Here is a 25,036-nt window from a genome sequence, read left to right as displayed (position 1 = left end):
TTTATAACCTTAGATTTAAAACTGTATTAAACCCAAAAGCAAACATTTATTATATTGTAGCTTACTAATTTTATAGATGTGGTGGCTACAATGGTTTTTCTTTTTTTTAGATATTCTTTCCTTTATTTTTATCTGGTTATTGGGCCAGTACAGGCCCGTACACACAATACGAAAATCGGAAGTAAAATTTCGCCCGACGAACGATCTGCCGATTTTCGGATTGTTAGTATGGTGCTTTCGACAGTCGATTACGAATTTTTGGACAACAAAATCTGGATGAGCAGACTATAAAATGTTTATCGTACGTCAACACAATGTCCAATTTTCGTTTTTTAGTACAGTTTTTCGTCCGAAAAAAAGAGCAAGACTAGGCATGCTCAAAAATGAAAGAACACATACAAAACAATTCAACACATGACATCACTTCTGAAGTTGAATTCTGTCGTACGAGAATTTTCGTACGAAAGTAACCTCTTCACTTTCCATATGAGACTAGCATGCAACAAAAATTGGACAAAAGATTGTTCGATAATCTGATCATGTGTACGAGGCTTCAGTCTGATGTTTTTCAACAGAACAAGCTGTCTTGCAGAGAGTGTTAAGACAAACTATTTACCACTGACAGGGGTGCATATAATGATCAGCATTTATTTATTTATATAAAACCTTTATCCCAAAGAGAAAAAAAACTGTTGGTGTAATTGCAGTGTGAGCTAGAATTTGGCTTCAATGTGTTAGTGTATCTAAATCTGCTAGTGCATCTAACACTCCCCTCCCCCCAGACTGACAAAGCTGCTGTCCAAAGGTGCCCCCCCCCCCCCCGGGCTCCTTAATTCAGAGTGAGGGCACTCTAATACAGGTGTTGTGTTACTGGCCAGATCACCAGGTGGAAACAGAGGAAAAAACCTAAAGCCTCGTACACACGCAACGAATTTCCGCCGACCGGACGCCGTATTTTGTCCAGAGTGGTGTCTGTTAGTTGGAATGTGCTCTAGACTGCACACGAATTTTCCCGCACGACAGAATTCTACTTCAGAAGTGATGTCATGTGTTGGATTGCTTTCTTTGTGTTCTTTCATCTCTGAGCATGCCTAGTCTTGCTCATAAGATTTTTCCCCATCGAAATCTGTACTAATGAGACGAAAAACGGACGTGTTTTGACGGTCGACAAAAATGATAAAGCCTGCACACCAGGATTTTTTCGGCCGAAAAGTCGGAGTCAGTTGTCGGAAACATCATACTAACAAGCCGAAAATCGGCAGATCGGTCGTCGGACGAAAATTCCTGGCCGAATTTCGACTCATGTGTACGGGCCTTTAGGCCTGGTTTATACCTGAGCAATTTTCTGCTCAAAGCTTGTAGCTCTAAAACGCTCAACAAACCAAATCCCATTCATTACAATGGCTCCTGTTCACATCTGAGCATTCTGTCGTCTGAAGCAAAATGCCCGAATTTAAAAAAAAAAAGTACATGAGCTTCTTTTTGTCAGATTACAAGCGTTTTTGGCCCCATAGGCTTCAATAGAAACGCCTGACTTGAGTGTTTTACAAGTGTGTTGTCGCTTGGTTTCTGCTTAAACAGCAGCGCTCCACCCCTAATTCCCTTTCTTTTACCTCCCCTTAGTGCTTTCTATTGGCTAAACAAAAAGGTCTGAAGCTGGAAAGCGCTTGTTATACGCTTCTAAAATGCTTTCAAAAAGCTTATAAAAAGCTGCAAAAAAGCTTTAAAAAATGCCCGGAAAAAGCTAGTAAATCGATACGCTCAAGTGTGAATGGAGCCTTAAAAAAGAAAATGAATACAGCCCCAACATATAATGATTAGTAAGCTGCAATATATTACATTTTTGTTTTTGGGTTCGATACTGATTTGAAGAAAGAAAAAATATGTAAAAAAATAAAAAAAAAAAAACATTGTGTATTCCTTCTAAAAAAAATACTTGCGTTCCCTCCTTTTGATGTTGGCATATTTACCTGTTGATCCCGGGGCGTAGATAGGTTTGTCGGTCTGTATGAAGATATACCCTCTTTGAAAAGACACCAGAACAACTTTTTGCAAGTTGCAGGTGTTGGAACGCACAACAACGTAGACAAATTGCTTCTTTTCTTGGTCTTTCTTCAGGCCAGTTGATGGAACCTAGAATTCAAACACAGCTATATGAGTCTAGTACCTTTCACACATACAGTATTATGTTCAGGGCTTTTTTTCTCAGAGAATAGTTGCAGGAACACCCCTTTTTAAGTCCCCTTGTCTCCACCCCCTGCCCACCTCTGAGCACCATCCTTTCATTTCTCCTGCTATCCACCTCCTAGTACCACTTATTTTAGAAATTACAGAACCAAGTGCCATTTTGCTGTGGAATTTGTTAATGATAAGCTATAAAATATATCCCCTGCAGCAAGCAACAATACACCCCACAACAACAATAGACCACCAACAACAAAGCACCACCCAAAGCAACAATAAACAGACCCTAGCATTAATTAGCACCCACCAGCAACAACCTGTCTCCTAGCAGCCATCAAAAGAACCTCCAGTAGCCGAAAACAATAGACCCCTCCCTCAACAGTAGATCCTTTCTAAGCAACAATTGACCCCCAGCAACAACAGATTCTCCAGCAGCCAGCATTAACAGACCCTCCAGCACACCTCAGGAACCCCTTTCCATTTCATACATTCAGTGCTGGAGGTGCTGGAACTGTGTGCCCCCGCGTTCCCCCTGAAAAAAAGCCCTGATTATATTACTTAGAAAGCACTCACCAATAATTTGGTTGTTCCTAGATAGCCATTGTTGTTATTGACAGAGATCCTGCCTTGAGCAATAAAGGATTTATCGGGATATGTCTGGATTATAATATCACCATCGAATGCCGTGCCGTGTCCGTCTACTATGAAGGTCTCCTCACTGTCCACCCGCAGCACACTAGATGTGATCAGGGTACATCTGGTAGAGTAATAAAAACGCATTATGTAATTCACAGTTTTTTATATACAGACTTTTACCCATACTTAAAGTGAAACTTCACATTGACTGTTTTTCATCCTTATGCTGCTAGCATTAGGATAGGAAAAGTATATCATTAACTTATTTTAAACTTTTTGTTTACATTTATTCAGTTGCTTACTGGCTATCAGGCCTAGGCAAATCATGTCATACATCTAAGGAGTCTCCAGGAGAGGGAAAGGCTTTTTTTCAGCTAAGGACACCTCCTACATTGCACGCCTGAGCTAAGGGCAGATAGATTCTAGGAAGTAAATGCTACATGAATCATCTGCCCATACTCAAGATGGCCATGGCCAGAAATTCCAGAAGGCCATGGATGGATGGGGGAATTTAAGTATTAGAAATAAATTGAATAGCGCTTTTGGTTTATGGTGATCAGATGCAGTATAGTTCAATTTTACAGGGAATGTATAGTATTTTTATACACAATAAAAGATCTGCTTAAATAATGTTATTGGAGCAAATTGTTTTTTACAATAAAGTTCACTTTATATATTTTCTGAAAGCAGGGCCACTGTAGAATAGAATGGTGACAGTTTAAATCGTATTTATGGAACATGATATTTGCATATCTGTTTATCAAATCTATATTTTCAGTAAAAAAAAAAAATAAAATGCACTCAAATTAGATTCAGCACACGCAAACACAAGATAATTCCTAATTTTTTTGTAATCTATGAAAGACGAGGCTGTGTCAAGTTAATAGCCAACATTTCAAGCCTCAAAATCGTGCGCACCACAATATGGTAAAAACTATAATAAAAAATTTTCCATAGGTACTGTAACTCTTTAAAAGCAATTACAGATAATCAGTTTAGAATCAACCATGAAATTTGTCCTTAGAATTATTGCTCCCACTCTGGCATGAGGGCAGGACTTTTATATCACTCTTATTTACCGAGGTGGAGGTGGGGTCATTAGTCATTGCTCTGAGGAAGGGGGCCAGTCCCCCATAACGTGTCAGTTGGTTCAGTTGGGAGGGTGGGCTTCTGAACTTTGTATCATGATACACTACCATTCCATTTTGTTTAATGAGTACATTTTGGATCTTTTATCTTTAAATAAAGTTCTTGAGATAATGTACTAGGCATTTGTGCCCTTCTGTTCTTTGTCGTTTGTCCATAGGCAACACTTTAAAAGCATTTTCAGATCTTTAATTTAGAATTAACCATGAAATATGGCCTTTGAATTATTGCTTTCACTCTCGTTTTTTACATTTATCTACACCTCCCCCTGACGCCACCAACTGGGAAATGGATTTCCACATCCTTACCACTCTAACAGTAAAGAGCTGTCTGGAGCTTCTAGCGCTCCTGTTCCTCATTCCAGCATCCTGCTTTTGGCTGTGGCATTCTCCTTGTCTGTCTGTCCACCTACAAAGTGATCAATGTGGCCAGTCTCTGGTTGGAGATCAAACTTGATTTAAGCCAGCCCAGCTTGCTGTCTGCCCTGCTTTGCTAGATTGAATTATCTTGATGATGACCTCGAATCAGATATCGACTATTCTCTGAACTCTGCCTGCCTTTTGACTTAGGATCTCGACCCTGACTATTCTAAACCTTGCTTGTCTGCTAACCACAAGTACCTGTTTGCTTTGCGCAAGCCCTGGCGTGGTAGGCAGGCACTGCAGCATTGTGTATAAATCCTGGGGGCAACTGAGTATCTGTAGGACTGCGTGCATTATGGGTAATGGGGCTTCTATAGGTGAAGAACACAGAAGCCAGCTATACTGTGTGACCACCTTCCAACTTCATTGTGGGGACGCATGTCTTCTATAGAGACCTTAGATTAAATAGTTTTCCTCCCCATGCAGGAGTCTTCATTGTAAGATTTTTATATTGCTATCACATTTCCTCTTTAGTGCCTCTTCTCCAGGGAGAATAATGTTGGTTATGGATCCTCATAACTGAGAGGGAGGAGGAGCCTGCATGGCGCGAACGTGAGTGCTGGGACCAGCTGAGACGCCAACCGCCATGAGACGATGGAGCTCTGTGCTCCATGACCTGGCTGCCTAGCCTCGCGGCTTTCCATCTCTCATCCCCCGCTAAGGTCGGCCGGAGGGTTCTCTCCTTTCCTCTCCCATCCCCAGGCTCCTGGACCATAGTGTCAGCAGAGGCTCACCGCGGCTCAGTCGGCTGGATCAGCGGAAGCCATGGGCGGGCGGGTGGCCTGAAGAGGAGGGAGTGATCCCAGGCTCAGAATGTAGGTCCTGTGTTGCCATCGGGCTCTCCCCGGCTGATGTGGAGGAGATAGCCTGTTCTGTTGAGCGGGGCCTGGCTATAAAGGGAGAGATATATAGAGGGGAAGGATTGGAGCAGCGATGGACCAGCGGGGTTACCAGTGGGGGTACCAGTGGGTGCTGCTTCAGACACATAAACATGTGATTGTAAATACATTGCTTTTAACCACTTTTGGACCGGAGGATTTTCCTGCTTAACGTCCAGGCCACTTTTTTCAACTTGGCACTGCGCAAATTTAACTGACAATTGCACAGTCATGCAATACTGAACCCAAACGAAATTTACGTCCTTTTTTCCCACAAACAGAGCTTTCTTTTGGTGGTATTTGTTTTTTTTTTTGCGATATTAATAAAAAAAAGAGCGAAAATTTTGCCAAAAATTGTCATTTTCTACTTTGACAGTTAAAAAATATCCAATATATTCAATTTTTGTCATATATTTAGGCCAAAATGTATTTCGCTACATGTTTTTGACCAAAAAAATTCTCAATGAGCGTATTTTTATTGGTTTGCGCAAAAGTCTACAAACTATGGTGTACAGTAAATACTGAAATTTACGCAGCTTTAATTTCTGACTGCCTATCTCAATTCTGGAAGTGCTAAAATGGCAGGGCAGTACAAAAAACCCCCAAATTACCACTTTTTGGAAAGTAGACATCCTACGGAATGCAGTGAGAGGCATGTTTAGCTCATTGAATATTTAATTTTTTTGTCACAGGTGTTTGAAAAATGACTAAAAAAAAATTTATTTTTTTTTACAAAAAGTTGTCATTGAAATTATATATTGCTCACGCATGCCATGGGCATATGTGTAATTACACCCCAAAATATATTCTGCTGCTTCTCCTGAGTACAGGGATACCACATGTGTGAGACTTTTTGGGAGCCTAGCTGTGTACGGTACCCCATAGCCAATCACCACCTTCAGAATTTCAAAGGGCGTAAATTTCTCATTGCGTTTTCTCACTGCCTATCACGGTTTCGGAGGCCCTGAAATGTCAAGATAGCACAACCCCCCCCCCCCGCCCAAATGACCCCATTTTGGAAAGTAGACACCCCAAGCTATTTGCTGAGAGGCATGGTGAGTCAATGGAATATTTCACATTTTGCCACAAGTTTCGGAAAAATTACATTTTTCTTTAACACAAAGTTGTCACTAAATGATATATTTCTCACACATGCCATTGGTATATATGAAATGACACCCCAAAATACATTCTGCTGCCTCTCCTGAGTATGGGTATACCCCATGTGTGAGACTTTTTTGCAGTCTAGCCGCGTACAGGACCCCGAAAACCAATCGCCACCTTCAGGCTTTCCAAGTGTGTAAATTGTTGATTTCACTCCTTACTACCTATCACAGTTTTGAAGGCCACGAAATGCCAAGATAGCACAACCCCCCCCCCCCCAAAATGACCCCATTTTGCAAAGTAGACACCCCAAGCTATTTGCTGAGAGGCATGGTGAGTCAATGGAATATTTCATATTTTGCCACAAGTTTCGGAAAAATTACATTTTTTTTTTAACACAAAGTTGTCACTAAAAGATAAATTGCTCACACATGCCATGGGTATATGTGGAATGACACCCAAAAAATACATTCTGCTTCTTCTCCTGAGTACAGGGATACCACATGTGTGAGACTTTTTGGGAGCCTAGCTGCGTACGGGACCCCAAAAACCAATCACCACTCTCAGGTTTTCTAATGGCATAAATTGTGCATTTCACCTCCGCACTACCTGTCACAGTTTCGGAGGCCCTAAAATTTCAAGATAGCACAAAACCCCCCCAAATGACCCCTTTTGCAAAGTAGACACTCCAAGCTATTTGCTGAGAGGCATGGTGAGTCAATGGAATATTTCATATTTTGCCACAAGTTTCGGAAAATTACATTTTTTTTTAACACAAAGTTGTCACTAAATGATATATTGCTCACACATGCCATTGGTATATATGAAATGACACCCCAAAATACATTCTGCTGCTTCTCCTGAGTATGGGTATACCCCATGTGTGAGACTTTTTTGCAGTCTAGCCGCGTACAGGACCCCGAAAAACAATCGCCACCTTCAGGCTTTCCAAGTGCGTAAATTGTTGATTTCACTCCTTACAACCTATCACAGTTTTGAAGGCCATGAAATGCCAAGATAGCACAACCCCCCCCCCCCCCAAAATGACCCCATTTTGCAAAGTAGACATCCCAAGCTATTTGCTGAGAGGCATGGTGAGTCAATGGAATATTTCATATTTTGCCACAAGTTTCGGAAAAATTACATTTTTTTTTAACACAAAGTTGTCACTAAAAGATAAATTGCTCACACATGCCATGGATATATGTGGAATGACACCCAAAAAATACATTCTGCTTCTTCTCCTGAGTACAGGGATACCACATGTGTGAGACTTTTTGAGACTTTTTGGGAGCCTGTGTACGGGACCCCAAAAACCAATCACCACTTTCAGGTTTTCTAATGGCATAAGTTGTGCATTTCACTTCCGCACTACCTGTCACAGTTTCGGAGGCCCTAAAATTTCAAGATAGCACAAAACCCTCCCAAATGACCCCATTTTGCAAAGTAGACACTCCAAGCTATTGAAAAAGAGTAGTGTTGAGCGAACACGGACTGTATTATTCGTGTTCGTACCGAATAATTGGATTTTTTGTACCCGAACACGGACACGGACACTTTACTGTATGTTCGGGTAAAAATCCGTGTTCGGTCGTTTTATTTCCGGGTTTTGCATGCTTTGGCGCTCTTTTCATGGCGGGCTTTCAACAGCCAATCAACAATCGTTTAACTGGTGTGCCTTAAGCCATCCCAGCCATGCCTGCAAATGTCTCAGTAGCTGTGATTGGCCGTCTGAAGCATGTGACCAAGTCTTTATAAGTTCGAGGCAGCCGCAGCGGCGTCATTATGCTGCTTAGATTCAGGGACAGAGCACACATCAACGTGCTGGCTGCTGATTAGGGAAAGATAGGCAGGAAAAAACCATTTGTGTCCGGATAGAATTGAGGGACAGGTCGGAGTGTTTAGGCAGGGCGAGTTGTAGGCATTTTAGGGATAGAGTCTGCTGAATTATAGGGTCAGTGTCTTCTACAAACTACAATCGATATTGCTGTGTGGGGGGTGGGGTCTGCACTCAATCCTGATCTACGATCTCTTCTCAATCCTGTTAGGGACAGAGTCTGCTGAATTTTAGGGAAACTGTGTTCTACAAACTACAATCGATATTGCTGTGTGGTGTGGGATTGGAGATAGGCAGGTGTCAGTGATCCACATCCATTTTTCTGTGTGTGAGCTGCAGTGAACACAATCTTTTTGGGCTGCAGTGAACACAATCTTTTTGGGCTGCAGTGAACACAATCTTTTTGGGCTGCAGTGAACACAATCTTTTTGGGCTGCAGTGAACACAATCTTTTTGGGGTGCAGTGAACAAAATCTTTTTGGGGTGCAGTGAACACAATCCTTTTTGGTGTGAAGTGAACACAATCTTTGTGGGGTGCAGTGAACAAAATCCTTTGTGGGGTGCAGTGAACACAATCTTTTTGGGGTGCAGTGAACAAAATCCTTTTTGGGGTGCAGTGAACAACATCCTTTTTGGGGTGCAGTGAACACAATCTTTTTGGGGTGCAGTGAACAAAATCCTTTGTGGGGTGCAGTGAACACAATCTTTTTGGGGTGCAGTGAACACAATCTTTTTGGGGTGGAGTGAACAACATCCTTTTTGGGGTGCAGTGAACAAAATCCTTTTTGGGGTGCAGTGAACAAAATCATTTTTGGGGTGCAGTGAACACAATCTTTTTGGGGTGCAGTGAACACAATCTTTGTGGGGTGCAGTGAACACAATCTTTGTGGGGTGCAGTGAACACAATCTTTTTGGGGTGGAGTGAACAACATCCTTTTTGGGGTGCAGTGAACAACATCCTTTTTGGGGTGCAGTGAACACAATCTTTTTGGGGTGCAGTGAACACAATCTTTGTGGGGTACAGTGAACAGAATCTTTGTGGGGTGCAGTGAACACAATCTTTGGGGGGTACAGTGAACACAATCTTTGTGAGGTGCAGTGAACACAATCTTTGTGGGGTGCAGTGAACACAATCATTGTGGGGTGCAGTGAACTCAATCTTTGTGGGGTACAGTGAACACAATCTCATACTTCTGAAGGTTTGAGGGTGCTGCCTGTTCCATACTCCCCCTACTCCTCATCTAGCCTTTTAGGGGTACAAACAATAGTAATTGGGGCCTAGTGTGGTTGTGTACGTGTGATATACATACACTTTTTTGGGATCATATTTTCTATTCCGCTATTTAATCAAAAACCTTTGGGGATCAGTTAAATTGGGGGATAGTCTGTGTTGGTACGTGTGAGAGAGATCCACCTTTCCAAGTTGTTGGGGTTCATCTCATACTTCTGAAGGTTTGAGGGTGCTGCCTGTTCCATACTCCCCCTACTCCTAGCCTTTTAGGGGTACAAACAATAGTAATTGGGGCCTAGTGTGGTTGTGTACGTGTGATATACATACACTTTTTTGGGATCATATTTTCTATTCCGCTATTTAATCAAAAACCTTTGGGGATCAGTTAAATTGGGGGATAGTCTGTGTTGGTACGTGTGAGAGAGATCCACCTTTCCAAGTTGTTGGGGTTCATCTCATACTTCTGAAGGTTTGAGGGTGCTGCCTGTTCCATACTCCCCCTACTCCTAGCCTTTTAGGGGTACAAACAATAGTAATTGGGGCCTAGTGTGGTTGTGTACGTGTGATATACATACACTTTTTTGGGATCATATTTTCTATTCCGCTATTTAATCAAAAACCTTTGGGGATCAGTTAAATTGGGGGATAGTCTGTGTTGGTACGTGTGAGAGAGATCCACCTTTCCAAGTTGTTGGGGTTCATCTCATACTTCTGAAGGTTTGAGGGTGCTGCCTGTTCCATACTCCCCCTACTCCTAGCCTTTTAGGGGTACAAACAATAGTAATTGGGGCCTAGTGTGGTTGTGTACGTGTGATATACATACACTTTTTTGGGATCATATTTTCTATTCCGCTATTTAATCAAAAACCTTTGGGGATCAGTTAAATTGGGGGATAGTCTGTGTTGGTACGTGTGAGAGAGATCCACCTTTCCAAGTTGTTGGGGTTCATCTCATACTTCTGAAGGTTTGAGGGTGCTGCCTGTTCCATACTCCCCCTACTCCTAGCCTTTTAGGGGTACAAACAATAGTAATTGGGGCCTAGTGTGGTTGTGTACGTGTGATATACATACACTTTTTTGGGATCATATTTTCTATTCCGCTATTTAATCAAAAACCTTTGGGGATCAGTTAAATTGGGGGATAGTCTGTGTTGGTACGTGTGAGAGAGATCCACCTTTCCAAGTTGTTGGGGTTCATCTCATACTTCTGAAGGTTTGAGGGTGCTGCCTGTTCCATACTCCCCCTACTCCTAGCCTTTTAGGGGTACAAACAATAGTAATTGGGGCCTAGTGTGGTTGTGTACGTGTGATATACATACACTTTTTTGGGATCATATTTTCTATTCCGCTATTTAATCAAAAACCTTTGGGGATCAGTTAAATTGGGGGATAGTCTGTGTTGGTACGTGTGAGAGAGATCCACCTTTCCAAGTTGTTGGGGTTCATCTCATACTTCTGAAGGTTTGAGGGTGCTGCCTGTTCCATACTCCCCCTACTCCTAGCCTTTTAGGGGTACAAACAATAGTAATTGGGGCCTAGTGTGGTTGTGTACGTGTGATATACATACACTTTTTTGGGATCATATTTTCTATTCCGCTATTTAATCAAAAACCTTTGGGGATCAGTTAAATTGGGGGATAGTCTGTGTTGGTACGTGTGAGAGAGATCCACCTTTCCAAGTTGTTGGGGTTCATCTCATACTTCTGAAGGTTTGAGGGTGCTGCCTGTTCCATACTCCCCCTACTCCTAGCCTTTTAGGGGTACAAACAATAGTAATTGGGGCCTAGTGTGGTTGTGTACGTGTGATATACATACACTTTTTTGGGATCATATTTTCTATTCCGCTATTTAATCAAAAACCTTTGGGGATCAGTTAAATTGGGGGATAGTCTGTGTTGGTACGTGTGAGAGAGATCCACCTTTCCAAGTTGTTGGGGTTCATCTCATACTTCTGAAGGTTTGAGGGTGCTGCCTGTTCCATACTCCCCCTACTCCTAGCCTTTTAGGGGTACAAACAATAGTAATTGGGGCCTAGTGTGGTTGTGTACGTGTGATATACATACACTTTTTTGGGATCATATTTTCTATTCCGCTATTTAATCAAAAACCTTTGGGGATCAGTTAAATTGGGGGATAGTCTGTGTTGGTACGTGTGAGAGAGATCCACCTTTCCAAGTTGTTGGGGTTCATCTCATACTTCTGAAGGTTTGAGGGTGCTGCCTGTTCCATACTCCCCCTACTCCTAGCCTTTTAGGGGTACAAACAATAGTAATTGGGGCCTAGTGTGGTTGTGTACGTGTGATATACATACACTTTTTTGGGATCATATTTTCTATTCCGCTATTTAATCAAAAACCTTTGGGGATCAGTTAAATTGGGGGATAGTCTGTGTCGGTACGTGTGAGAGAGATCCACCTTTCCAAGTTGTTGGGGTTCATCTCATACTTCTGAAGGTTTGAGGGTGCTGCCTGTTCCATACCCCCCCTACTCCTCATCTAGCCTTTTAGGGGTACAAACAATAGTAATTGGGGCCTAGTGTGGTTGTGTACGTGTGATATACATACACTTTTTTTGGATCATATTTTCTATTCCGCTATTTAATCAAAAACCTTTGGGGATCAGTTAAATTGGGGGATAGTCTGTGTTGGTACGTGTGAGAGAGATCCACCTTTCCAAGTTGTTGGGGTTCATCTCATACTTCTGAAGGTTTGAGGGTGCTGCCTGTTCCATACCCCCCCTACTCCTCATCTAGCCTTTTAGGGGTACAAACAATAGTAATTGGGGCCTAGTGTGGTTGTGTACGTGCGAGATACATACACTTTTTTTGATCATATTTCCTATTCCGCTATTCAATAAAAACCTTTGAGGATCAATTGAATTGCGGGATAGTCTGTGTCGGTACGTGTGAGAGAGATCCACCTTTCCAAGTTGTTGGGGTTCATCTCATACTTCTGAAGGTTTGAGGGTGCTGCCTGTTCCATACTCCCCCTACTCCTCATCTAGCCTTTTAGGGGTACAAACAATAGTAATTGGGGCCTAGTGTGGTTGTGTACGTGTGATATACATACACTTTTTTTGGATCATATTTTCTATTCCGCTATTTAATCAAAAACCTTTGGGGATCAGTTAAATTGGGGGATAGTCTGTGTTGGTACGTGTGAGAGAGATCCACCTTTCCAAGTTGTTGGGGTTCATCTCATACTTCTGAAGGTTTGAGGGTGCTGCCTGTTCCATACCCCCCCTACTCCTCATCTAGCCTTTTAGGGGTACAAACAATAGTAATTGGGGCCTAGTGTGGTTGTGTACGTGCGAGATACATACACTTTTTTTGATCATATTTCCTATTCCGCTATTCAATAAAAACCTTTGAGGATCAATTGAATTGCGGGATAGTCTGTGTCGGTACGTGTGAGAGAGATCCACCTTTCCAAGTTGTTGGGGTTCATCTCATACTTCTGAAGGTTTGAGGGTGCTGCCTGTTCCATACCCCCCCTACTCCTCATCTAGCCTTTTAGGGGTACAAACAATAGTAATTGGGGCCTAGTGTGGTTGTGTACGTGCGAGATACATACACTTTTTTGATCATATTTCCTATTCCGCTATTCAATAAAAACCTTTGAGGATCAATTGAATTGCGGGATAGTCTGTGTCGGTACGTGTGAGAGAGATCCACCTTTCCAAGTTGTTGGGGTTCATCTCATACTTCTGAAGGTTTGAGGGTGCTGCCTGTTCCATACTCCCCCTACTCCTCATCTAGCCTTTTAGGGGTACAAACAATAGTAATTGGGGCCTAGTGTGGTTGTGTACGTGTGATATACATACACTTTTTTTGGATCATATTTTCTATTCCGCTATTTAATCAAAAACCTTTGGGGATCAGTTAAATTGGGGGATAGTCTGTGTTGGTACGTGTGAGAGAGATCCACCTTTCCAAGTTGTTGGGGTTCATCTCATACTTCTGAAGGTTTGAGGGTGCTGCCTGTTCCATACCCCCCCTACTCCTCATCTAGCCTTTTAGGGGTACAAACAATAGTAATTGGGGCCTAGTGTGGTTGTGTACGTGCGAGATACATACACTTTTTTTGATCATATTTCCTATTCCGCTATTCAATAAAAACCTTTGAGGATCAATTGAATTGCGGGATAGTCTGTGTCGGTACGTGTGAGAGAGATCCACCTTTCCAAGTTGTTGGGGTTCATCTCATACTTCTGAAGGTTTGAGGGTGCTGCCTGTTCCATACCCCCCCTACTCCTCATCTAGCCTTTTAGGGGTACAAACAATAGTAATTGGGGCCTAGTGTGGTTGTGTACGTGCGAGATACATACACTTTTTTTGATCATATTTCCTATTCCGCTATTCAATAAAAACCTTTGAGGATCAATTGAATTGCGGGATAGTCTGTGTCGGTACGTGTGAGAGAGATCCACCTTTCCAAGTTGTTGGGGTTCATCTCATACTTCTGAAGGTTTGAGGGTGCTGCCTGTTCCATACTCCCCCTACTCCTCATCTAGCCTTTTAGGGGTACAAACAATAGTAATTGGGGCCTAGTGTGGTTGTGTACGTGTGATATACATACACTTTTTTTGGATCATATTTTCTATTCCGCTATTTAATCAAAAACCTTTGGGGATCAGTTAAATTGGGGGATAGTCTGTGTTGGTACGTGTGAGAGAGATCCACCTTTCCAAGTTGTTGGGGTTCATCTCATACTTCTGAAGGTTTGAGGGTGCTGCCTGTTCCATACCCCCCCTACTCCTCATCTAGCCTTTTAGGGGTACAAACAATAGTAATTGGGGCCTAGTGTGGTTGTGTACGTGCGAGATACATACACTTTTTTTGATCATATTTCCTATTCCGCTATTCAATAAAAACCTTTGAGGATCAATTGAATTGCGGGATAGTCTGTGTCGGTACGTGTGAGAGAGATCCACCTTTCCAAGTTGTTGGGGTTCATCTCATACTTCTGAAGGTTTGAGGGTGCTGCCTGTTCCATACTCCCCCTACTCCTCATCTAGCCTTTTAGGGGTACAAACAATAGTAATTGGGGCCTAGTGTGGTTGTGTACGTGTGATATACATACACTTTTTTTGGATCATATTTTCTATTCCGCTATTCAATAAAAACCTTTCTAGGGCAAGATCTTAAATTACAGAAATATGAGGAGACCGTCAAATAAGGGCCGTGGCCTGGGTCGTGGTGCTGCTGGTAGAGCTCCTGTTGCAAGGAGAGGACATGGTCGATCTGTGCCAGCTACACGCACAAGTGAAACACCTTCCTCAAGTGTGAGTAGGCGACAGAACCTGCATCAGTATTTGGTAGGGCATCAAACGCCCCTAGAAGTGATGAGGCCAGAACAAGTTGAGGCGATAGTAGATTGGTTTGCTGCTGACAGTGCCTCCAGTTCCTTCACATTGTCTCCCACCCAGTCTACTGCAGAAAGGTCAGAGTTGGCACCTGCAGCCAATGTCCAACCGTCTTTCACCTCACCCCCTTGCAAATCAGGCCAGCAGTCTGAGCCCCAAGCCATACAGCAGTCTCTTATTCTTTTTGAGGACTCTGTCAGCAGGGTTTCCCAGGGCCATCCACCTAGCCCTGCCCCAGAAGTGGAAGAGATTGAGTGCAGCGATGCCCAACCACTTATTTCTCAAGATGAGTACATGCAAGGATCATCGCAGCACGTCTCCGATGATGACGAAACGCAGGTGCCAACTGCTGCGGCGTTCAGCATTGTGGAGACCGACAAGGAGGGCAGGGGTGAAGACTGGGTGGAAGATGATGTGGAGGACGATGAGGTCCTCGACCCCACATGGAATGAACGTCATGCAGGTGACCTGAGTAGTTTGGAGGAAGAGGCGGTGGTCGCACAGAGCCACCAGCACAGCAGAAGAGGGAGCAGGGTGCAGAAGCGGAGCGGCCGTGCCCTAGACACTACGCCCGCTACTGCCCAACGCAGCAAGGGAACGAGCGCACCAAAGTCAGCTCAAAGGAGTTCTCTAGCGTGGAAGTTCTTTAGAAAATGTGCTGATGACAGGACACGAGTGGTTTGCACCCTGTGCAATCAGAGCTTGAAGCGAGGCATGAACCTTCTCAACCTGAGCACAACCTGCATGATCAGGCATCTAAGTGCAAAGCACGAGCTGCAGTGGAGTACACACCTTCAAAACCAAGAAACGTCTCTGGCTCATCCTGCTTCCTCTTCTGCTGCAGTCTCGGCCGCTCCAGCCACATCTGTAGTGATACCGGCACCTGCCACCCCGCAAACAGACGATCTGTCAGCAACACCACCACCTGGGTCACCAACAACCATCTCCACAATGTCCCGTGGAAGCGTTCAGCTTTCCATCTCCCAAACACTTGAGAGGAAGAGGAAGTACCCCCCTACCCACCCGCGATCCCTGGCCCTGAATGCCAGCATTTCAAAATTATTGGCCTTTGAAATGCTGTCATTCCGTCTGGTGGAGACGCACAGTTTTAAAAACCTTATGTCGGTGGCTGTCCCACAGTACGTCGTGCCCAGCCGCCACTACTTTTCCAGGCAAGCCATCCCTTCCCTGCACAACCAAGTGGGGGAAAATATCAGGTGTGCACTGCGCAACGCCATCTGTGCCAAGGTCCACCTAACTACGGATACGTGGACCAGTAAGCACGGTCAGGGGCGTTATATCTCCCTAACGGCACACTGGGTAAATGCAGTGGCGGATGGGCCTGAGGCGGATAGCAATTTGGCGCATGTCCTTCCACCACCGAGGATTGCAGGGCGCTTCAGTTTGCCTCCTGTTCGTAACTCCTCCTACTCCGCTTCCTCATCCTCTACCGCCTCCTCATCCGGTCAGCGTAACACCTTCACCACCAACTTCAGCACGGCCAGGGGTAAACGACAGCAGGCAGTTTTACAACTTGCCTGTTTGGGGGACAAACCACACACCGCGCAGGAGTTGTGGAGGAGCATGGAACAGCAGACAAATGAGTGGTTGCTGCCAGCGAGCCTCAAGCCCGGCCTGGTGGTGTGTGATAACGGGCGAAATCTCATAGCAGCTCTGGGCCTAGCCGGTTTGACGCACATCCCTTGCCTGGCGCATGTGCTGAATTTGGTGGTGCAGAGGTTCCTTAAAAACTACCCCGATATGTCAGAGCTGCTGCAGAAAGTGCGGGCCGTTTGTGCGCACTTTCGGCGTTCTCACCCTGCTGCTGCTCGCCTGGCAGCGCTGCAGCGTAACTTCGGCCTTCCCGCTCACCGCCTCATATGTGACGTGCCCACAAGGTGGAACTCCACCTTGCACATGCTGGAAAGACTGTGCGAGCAGCAGCAGGCCATAGTGGAGTTTCAGCTGCAGCACGCACGCGTGAGTCGCTCTGCGGAACAGCACCACTTCACCACCAATAACTGGGCCTCCATGCGAGACCTGTGTGCCTTGTTGCGCTGTTTTGAGTACTCCACCAACATGGCCAGTGGCAATGACGCCGTTCTCAGCTTAACTATCCCACTTCTATGCCTCCTTGAAAAAACAATTCGGGCGATGATGGAAGAGGATGTGGCACAGGATGAGGAGGAGGAGGAGGATGAAGAGGTAACATTTCCAAGGCTTTCAGGGCAGTCATTCGCAAGGGGCTCCGAGGGTGGGTTCCTGCACACGCAAACGCCAGGGACGCAATTGTCCAGCAGGGGCACAGTTCTGGAGGATGAGGAGGATGAGGAGGAGGAGGAGCTGGAGGAGGAGATGGAACCATGTTCACAGCAGGGTGGCACCCAGGCCAGCTCATGGCCATCACTGGTGCGTGGCTGGGGGGATACAGAGGACACGGACCATACACCTCCCACAGAGGACAGCCTTTCGTCGCCTCTGGGCAGCCTGGCACACATGAGCGATTACATGCTGCAGTGTCTCCACAACGACCGCCGAGTTGCCCACATTCTAACTTGTGCTGATTACTGGGTGGCCACGCTGCTGGATCCCCGTTACAAGGACAACGTACCGTCCTTAATTCACTCACTGGAGCGCGATCGCAAGATGCGCGAGTACAAGCGCACGCTGGTAGACGCCATGCTGCTGGCATTCCCATCTGACAGCGGGGCCACAGTGGAAGCACAAGGCAGAGGAGGAGGAGGAGGAGGTCGCCAACGCAACCAGGGCACCGCCAGCACCTCAGAAGGCAGGGTTAGCATGGCCGAAATGTGGAAAAGCTTTGTCAGCACGCCACAACAAACAGCAGCACCAGCAGCTCAGATGGAACGTCTTAGCAGGAGGCAGCATTTTACCAACATGGTGGAGCAGTATGTGTGCACACGCCTACATGTAGTGAATGACGGGTCTGCCCCCTTCAACTTCTGGGTCTCCAAATTGGGCACATGGCCTGAGCTTGCCCTTTACGCCTTGGAGGTGCTGGCGTGCCCTGCAGCCAGTGTATTATCTGAACGGGTATTTAGCACGGCTGGGGGCGTTATAACAGACAAGCGCAGCCGCCTGTCCAGAGACAATGTGGACAAGCTCACGTTCATTAAAATGAACCAGGCATGGATCCCACGGGACTTTTCCGTACCTTATGCAGAATAGCAATGGATACCGACCTTACCCACCCATTGTTCCATTTTTGCTCTTTCTCACTCTTTTGGGGTGTACCCTCATTTAAAATTTTTGAAAAGAAGCAGTGTTGGCTACCTCGTCCTCCTCCTCAGGGCCAGATTAATGTAGGGGCTATTGGAGCTGCAGCTCCAGGCCCCTACCTTTTATATAGGCCCCGGGTTGGCCATATTCACTGTTACCGCTCTTCTGTCACTTGTAAACACAGAAGTCTGGCTTCTATGCTCGCTTCCCCAGGCAGCACCCTCAGAACCTCCCCACACAGCGTGAAGGCCGGACAAGGAGGGACAGTTGGCGATGCATGGATGTGTTTATGGGCTTCAGAGACAGCATCCCATGTTGAATTAGGCATGCATGGCTGCACCCTTCCTCCTCTGGGTGCATGGCAAGGCACGGCCCTTAAGGCCCTTCAAAATCCTCAGCACCAAGCCCATGATGCTGTTAATCCGGCCCTGGTCCTCCTCCACCGCCGCTTCCACCTACACCGCCCATAGGTGTGCGCAGCCTATTGCATTAAGGTGTGCACCCCAAAGTTGAAATACACATGCATGTGTTTGCCAGCAGGGAGAGTAATGTATCGGGGCCATGTACCTGTAGGCAAGGAGAAATAGAGCAGAGCAGGTCCCAGGGAGATCTTTCCCATCTCCTCACTGGCAATGCTATGTGCCCTAGGTGATTAGGGTGTGCCCAGGCACACCCAGCACACCCTGTGCGCACGCCTATGTCACCGCCACATCCACCACCACCTCAACCTCCCTCCTACTCCATATGGGCCTCGTCCTTCAGAGATGAAGAAGAACATTGTTTTATTTTTCTGTTTTTTTTTTGTTGTTTTAAGTTATTTCCCTATCCACATTTGTTTGCAGAGCACTTGCCATGCTCTTAATTACGTTTTGCTGCCATTTGCAGCACTCTAGCCCTTTCCTTTGGTGTTTTAGAGCCATTTTAGTGCCTTAAAGTTCGGGTCCCCATTGACTTCAATGGGGTTCGGTGTCCGGGAAAAGTTCGGTAAAAGTCCGGGACACGGACCCGGACTTTTTTTTAAAGTTCGGCCGAACCCGTCGAACACGGACATCTAGGTGTTCGCTCAACCCTAAAAAAGAGGGTTTTTGGATCTTGATGGAATCCAGTAGTAGTTTCTGTCACCGTCCCTGAAAAATTGTTTGTGATTTTGGTGCCTCAGGTCAGTTTTGGGACTTTATGGGCAGAAGTAAGTAAATTTTTAGTAGTAGGTAAAAAAACAATTTATTGACGAAATAATAAATATATATACAAACATTTGAGAGTGAATGGGTGAAGGCCCATTGAGTGAAGGTGATAGAAAAAAGGGTTAAAGGTGAGTTAGCAGGTGAATATTATTATTATTATTATTATTATACAGGATTTATATAGCGCCAACAGTTTGCGCAGCGCTTTACAATGTGAAGGAAGACAATACAGTTACAATACAGTTCAAAACAGGAGGAACTAGAGGGCCCTGCTCGTTAGAGCTTACAATCTAGAAGGGAGGGTCAAGTGAAACAAAAGGCAATAACCGTGGGGGATGGGTTGATGGAGAAAAATGAGGTACATTTGTTAGGGGTTGGTAGGATAGGCTTCTCTGAAAAGGAGGGTTTTCAGAGATCGCCTAAAAGCTAATAGGGTGGGGGATAATCGGACAGATAAGGGTAAGGAGTTCCATAGGATTGGAGAGGCTCTGGAAAAGTCCTGGAGGCGAGCATGGGAGGAGGTGATGAGTGAGCTAGAGAGCAGGAGGTTTTGAGAGGAACGAAGAGAGCAATTAGGTTGGTGTTTTGAGATGAGGCTGGTGATGTAGCTGGGGGCTAGGCTGTGGATTGCTTTGTAAGATGTTGTAAGTATTTTGAATTTAATTTGTTGGGTGAGCGGAAGCCAGTGGAGGGCTTGACAGAGAGGAGCAGCGGACACTGAGCGATTGGTGAGGTGGATGAGTCTGGCGGCAGCATTCATGAAGGGGGGATAGCGTGTGTAGAGGTAAGCCAATGAGAAGGGAATTGCAGTAGTCGAATATTGGTGACAATGATTTTTAAGACATTCCTGCTCTGCTGTTCCTCGTATTGAGGACAGGAACTAATTCAGTGTCGTATATGGCCTTTTTCAAGGATGTATTACCAATTCTATGGGTGACAAGATAATATAATGTAGTAAATGATACATGTGTTGCATGAATTCATGAAAGAATTTATGCAATATATATAAGTGTATTTTACATACATGTTTGAGTATCCACTTCGTATGGTTGTACCTTCCCAGTGTTTCTCCAGATGCTACAGGAACTTAGGCTGTTGTAGGGTGAGAGTAAACCACTTAACGACCAGCCACGTAGATCTACGTCGGCTGACTTTAAGGGGTTATACCGGGATGATGCCTCTAGCTAGAGGCATCATTCCGGTACCGTTGTTTAGAGCCGCCGGTTGGCTTTCCGTCGGTAATGACCGATGCGGCTCGGGAGCCGCTCGATCGTTACCCGGGGGGGTGGGAGGGGACGTCCCCCCCTCCCGCCGCCTTCCGTGGCTTTGCTCGGGGCTCCCGTCCCGCCGGGAGCCCCGAGCACCCAGCCGGCACGTACGCCGGCTGGATGGAGTCCCGATGAATGCCGGAAACGGCATCGATCGGGTCTCCGATGACGTAACCCGGAGGCGGCGTCTATGACGTCACTTCCGGGTTACTGTGCTGCAAAAGGCGGCAGATTTGAAAAACGGCTGTATGCAAAAATGCCGTTTTCAGCGTTTTGCATACAGGGAAGTGTAGTGGAGGGGTCTAGGGTCTTTTAGACCCTCGATCCCTCCATAAAGAGTACCTGTCACTACATATTGGTATCACAGGGGATGTTTACATTGCTTGTGACAGCAATAAAAGTGATCAGATTTTTTTTTTTAAAAAAACCTGTAATAAAGTAAAGCAAAAAGAAAAAATAAATAGGAAAAAAAAAAAAATTTAGCCGCCCCCGTCACCGTTAGCTCGCGCACAAAAAAAAACGTATACGCAAGTCGAGCCGCGAATGAAATCGCTGTTCAAACCACACATGTGAGGTATCGCCGCGATCGCCAGAGCATGGGCAATAATTTAAAAAAAAGAGCTACACTCTAACTCTAAACTGGTAACCATTTAATAAATTTAAAGCGTCGCAGATTGAGATCTCTATTGACCGTAGTTTGTCGCCATCCCACGGGGGGCGCAATTTTAAACCGTAACATGTTGGGTATCTATTTACTCGGCGTGACATCATCTTTCACAATATACAAAAAAAATGGGCTAACTTTACTGTTTAGTATTTTTTAAATGCAGTGAAATGTGATTTTTCAAATTTTTTCCAAAAAAATGGCGTTTTAAAGACCGCTGCGCAAATACCGCGTGACAAAAAATTTTGCAATGACCGACATTTTATTCTCCAGAGTCTTTGCTAAAAATATATATATATATATAATGTTTGGGGGTTCTAAGTAGTTTTCTAGGAAAAAATACTGGTTTTAACTTGTAAACAAAAAGTGTCCGAAATAGGGCTGGGGGTAAAGTGGTTAATAAATGACTAAATATCCAGGACATTTGAGCCGAATATGAGTAAGTATGTGGTAATTGGTATTTACTTAGCTGGACTTGACAATTCGGTCCAGGGTTCCAATATGGTTCCTAATGGTATGAGGTTTTCACAGGGGTTTTGAACATCTGTAAGGTAGTTATACATAATATGTAGCATTCAAAGATGCCTATGTAGCTATAAGATTTGTAGGCGTTTACAAGTGTTTAGGCATAAAGGAAGTGACTGTTAGAGTAAAGCGGCAAAAGTAAGCCACTGTATGTTTTGTGAGAGATTAGTAAGAATCTCTTCCAAACCACTTACAGTTCATTCAGGTTACAAGGTAAGGTAGGGTCCAACAGCATAGAAACTCCGGCGTGTCTCCTCCCTCAGTTGGAGAGAGACTGAATGCCTAGGAGCGTTCCCTGGCCTTATAAAGGTACACTCCATCTCCTCAGAATCTTAAATGACATTGTTGTACACTCCATCTCCTCAGGATCTTAAATGACATTGTTGTACCTGAAGACACCTACCTGGTCACCATAGATGTTGAGTCGTTATATAACAACATTCCGCACATAAAAGGCCTACATGCAGTTGAAAATACACTAGGACGTCAAAGTGAACACGACCAAAATTTCAACAACTTCTTCGTTGACATGCTAGACTTTATATTGAATCACAACGTGTTCACATTTTGTGTCAACTATTACTTGCAAACATGTGGCGTAGCTATGGGGACTAGCTGCGCCCCCTCATACGCAAACATCTATCTGGGCTCGTGGGAGCAGGAGTTCTTGTCAAAAGAAGAAAATAACATCTATTCAGAAAAAATCCTCATCTGGCAAAGGTATATCGATGATATCCTGATTGTATGGAACGGTCCAGAATATATGATACACGAGCTATTAAAAGAAATGAATCTAAATGAACACAACGTGTTCTATACTATGACTTATAGTAAACATTAAGTCTCCTTCCTGGATACTCTAATATACAAAGATCCATCTGGAAAAATCTCTACTACTCTGTACAGGAAAGATACAGCGGGCAATTCTTACATGCCACGAGCTTCCACCCACAACCACTAAAAAAAGTGGTTGTGACTAAAAAACTCGATACCCTATAGTCAGTATTTGAGGTTGAAAAAAAACTGCACTGATCCTGCAAACTTCCAATTGGAAGCTGATGCCCTAACGATGAGATTGCTACAAAGAGGCTACACAAAGACCTCGCTTAGGAAGGCTTTCAATCGAGCTAACCAAAAAGAGAGAGAGAGACACTCCTCTTTAAAAATAAGGAACAAACCAGCAATGAACCCAATACCAGAATAATCATAAGATTTACGAATGAACATCTACAAATTAGAAACATTCTTACCAAACACTGGTCCATCCTGAAGGATGAACCAAGTACCTCCAACTTATTACCAGAATATCCACCCATCACCTTCAGAAAGGCTGGATCATTACAACAAACCTTAGTTCACAGTGAACATAAAGATGGATCCAGGAAAGATCCATGCAAAACCAGGGGCACCTTCCCCTGCGGCAGCTGTGCCCAGTGCTATGTAATTCGCCAAACTACAGATACCATCCTACCAAATGGAGATCCCTTCAAAGCAAAACACTTCTGCAATTGTAAGACTAAAGGAGTGGTCTACATGATGACCTGGGAATGCAGGTCTTTCTATATTGGGAAGACCCGACAAAAATTTGGAAAACGGGTTAATAAACACCTACAAACAATGCGAATTGGCAATTACTACGTTCCACTTGGAAGACATGTGGCTTATCACCACAAATATAAAATGCCAGAAATCAAGTTCATGGCCCTCGACAGGATTCACATCCCGCTACGGGGAGGGGACTGGAACAAGACCCTTCTACAAATAGAAATGCGATGGATCACCTTGCTCAAAGCCACTAGCCCACCAGGCTTAAATGAAGCACAAAGTTTCCGTCTCTTCCTCGAAGGCTTCTCATCAGGGAAGACGGACTAAGAAAACCAAAACATTTTCCTCTCCACGTGCTTTGACACAAAACAACCCCATAATATAGTTCACCCAAGAACTCTTGTCATTCCCCTATCCAACACCCACAACACTGGGGTACTATTCTGATTGCATTAATATCCTCCCAATAAAATATAGATATATTTTTTGCGAATGTATGCCCAACCAAAATCCCCCAACTTGCTCTCCCTCTTGCCAACCCAACCGAGCCAACCAAACATGCCTCTTTCCAGCCTTTCAACCAAACTGCTGTTAATAATGTGTCAAAGAAACGTTGTGATATATATGAGGTGATCGCACGAATTACGGTGTGTATTGCCACTTGAATTCTTATCTTTATTCAATCTCAAAGGTCAATCCTAGACAGGGTGGAATGTGTTTTAGAAAAACAAGAAAATTGAACCACGCCAGGGTGCTTCAAACGCCAGGCCTCCGACCACTCCACCTCCTCCAGGAAGCGCGAAAGGGCAGTGCCCCTGTCTGCCACTGAGGAGGGGGATGGCGGATGCCTATCCCGGGCGGGATCCAAGATACCGTTAAAATCTCCCATAACAATCAGCGGGGTGCCCATTTTGTCCAGCGTGAAGTCAAGCAATTCCCTAAGAACTGAGGATGAGAATGGTGGAGGAATGTAAACCACCGCCAACACACATGTAAACTGAAATAGTAAACAATGTAAAAAGACAAACCTCCCCTCCGGGTCCACCAGCACCTGGAAAGCCAGCGCCCTGTGGACCAGTACGCTGACTCCCCTGGAATAAGTGGAGTGGGTGGAGTGATACTCCCAGCCCACCCAAGAATACCGCAAACACCCCACAGTGTCCCCCTGCAGATGTGTCTCTTGCAGACCTATGATGGCCGGGTGGTATTTCTTCAATTGTTTAGCAATCATAGACCGCCTTACTGGGCACCCAAGGCCACGGACATTCCACGAAATTACAGGTACTCCAGCCATGGGAAAAGAAAAAGAAATTGTGGGGCCTCGGCCCCCCTGCACCGCTGTCGTGCAACAGAGCAGGGAGCGACATCCAGCAACAGGAGTAAAAGAGGCATGGTTCGTGGGAGCATAGAATCCAAAAAGTCCAGTGTGGGTGAAGTTCTCTCAAAAACAGTATCAGAACACAGAATGAGAAGTCTCAGTCCAGCAAGGCACAACGGTGCCTCGTCACAAAACTGAAAGCGGTCGGGCAGACCTGGTACGGTAAACCCGACAACCTCTGGACAGTCCAGCGGTGTCCACCCACCCAAAAACGCACAACCGTGCGAAAAAAGCATAACATGCCACACCAACAGTGTGGGTAGATACTACAAAGTACAGATATGCATACCTTGCGTAGAGCAGCACTGTCCCAACAGGTAACTGTAAACGTCCCCGGCCGGGCCAATTTGTAATCCAAGCGTGTAATTATTTGCATAGGGGTGCAAACCCCGAAACTCAGCAGGAACCGATCACGCCACCACTCCAACTC

At 44.9% G+C, this 25,036-nt stretch overlaps 2 protein-coding genes across 2 annotated transcripts in view; both read right to left on the bottom strand.

The window, feature by feature from the left end:
• Positions 1-25,036, bottom strand: part of LOC309553574 (A.superbus venom factor 1-like) — a 1,719,715-nt gene that overhangs the window by 1,410,268 nt on the left and 284,411 nt on the right. The window lies entirely within an intron of this gene.
• LOC309553584 (A.superbus venom factor 2-like) overlaps positions 1-25,036 on the bottom strand; it is a 453,522-nt gene that overhangs the window by 403,303 nt on the left and 25,183 nt on the right. Inside the window, exons 2-3 of the mRNA XM_082254860.1 lie at positions 2,758-2,941; positions 1,971-2,133 (exon numbers count right to left, since the gene is read on the bottom strand). Of these exons, the coding sequence (XP_082110986.1) occupies positions 1,971-2,133; positions 2,758-2,941 (347 nt within the window). The remainder of the gene's footprint in view (positions 1-1,970; positions 2,134-2,757; positions 2,942-25,036) is intronic.

Source organism: Pelophylax lessonae (genome assembly GCF_965119305.1).
Source record: "Pelophylax lessonae genome assembly, chromosome: 4".
Taxonomy (NCBI): domain Eukaryota; kingdom Metazoa; phylum Chordata; class Amphibia; order Anura; family Ranidae; genus Pelophylax; species Pelophylax lessonae.
Note: the sequence above shows the minus strand (reverse complement) of the source record. Positions and strands in the feature narration are given on the sequence as shown.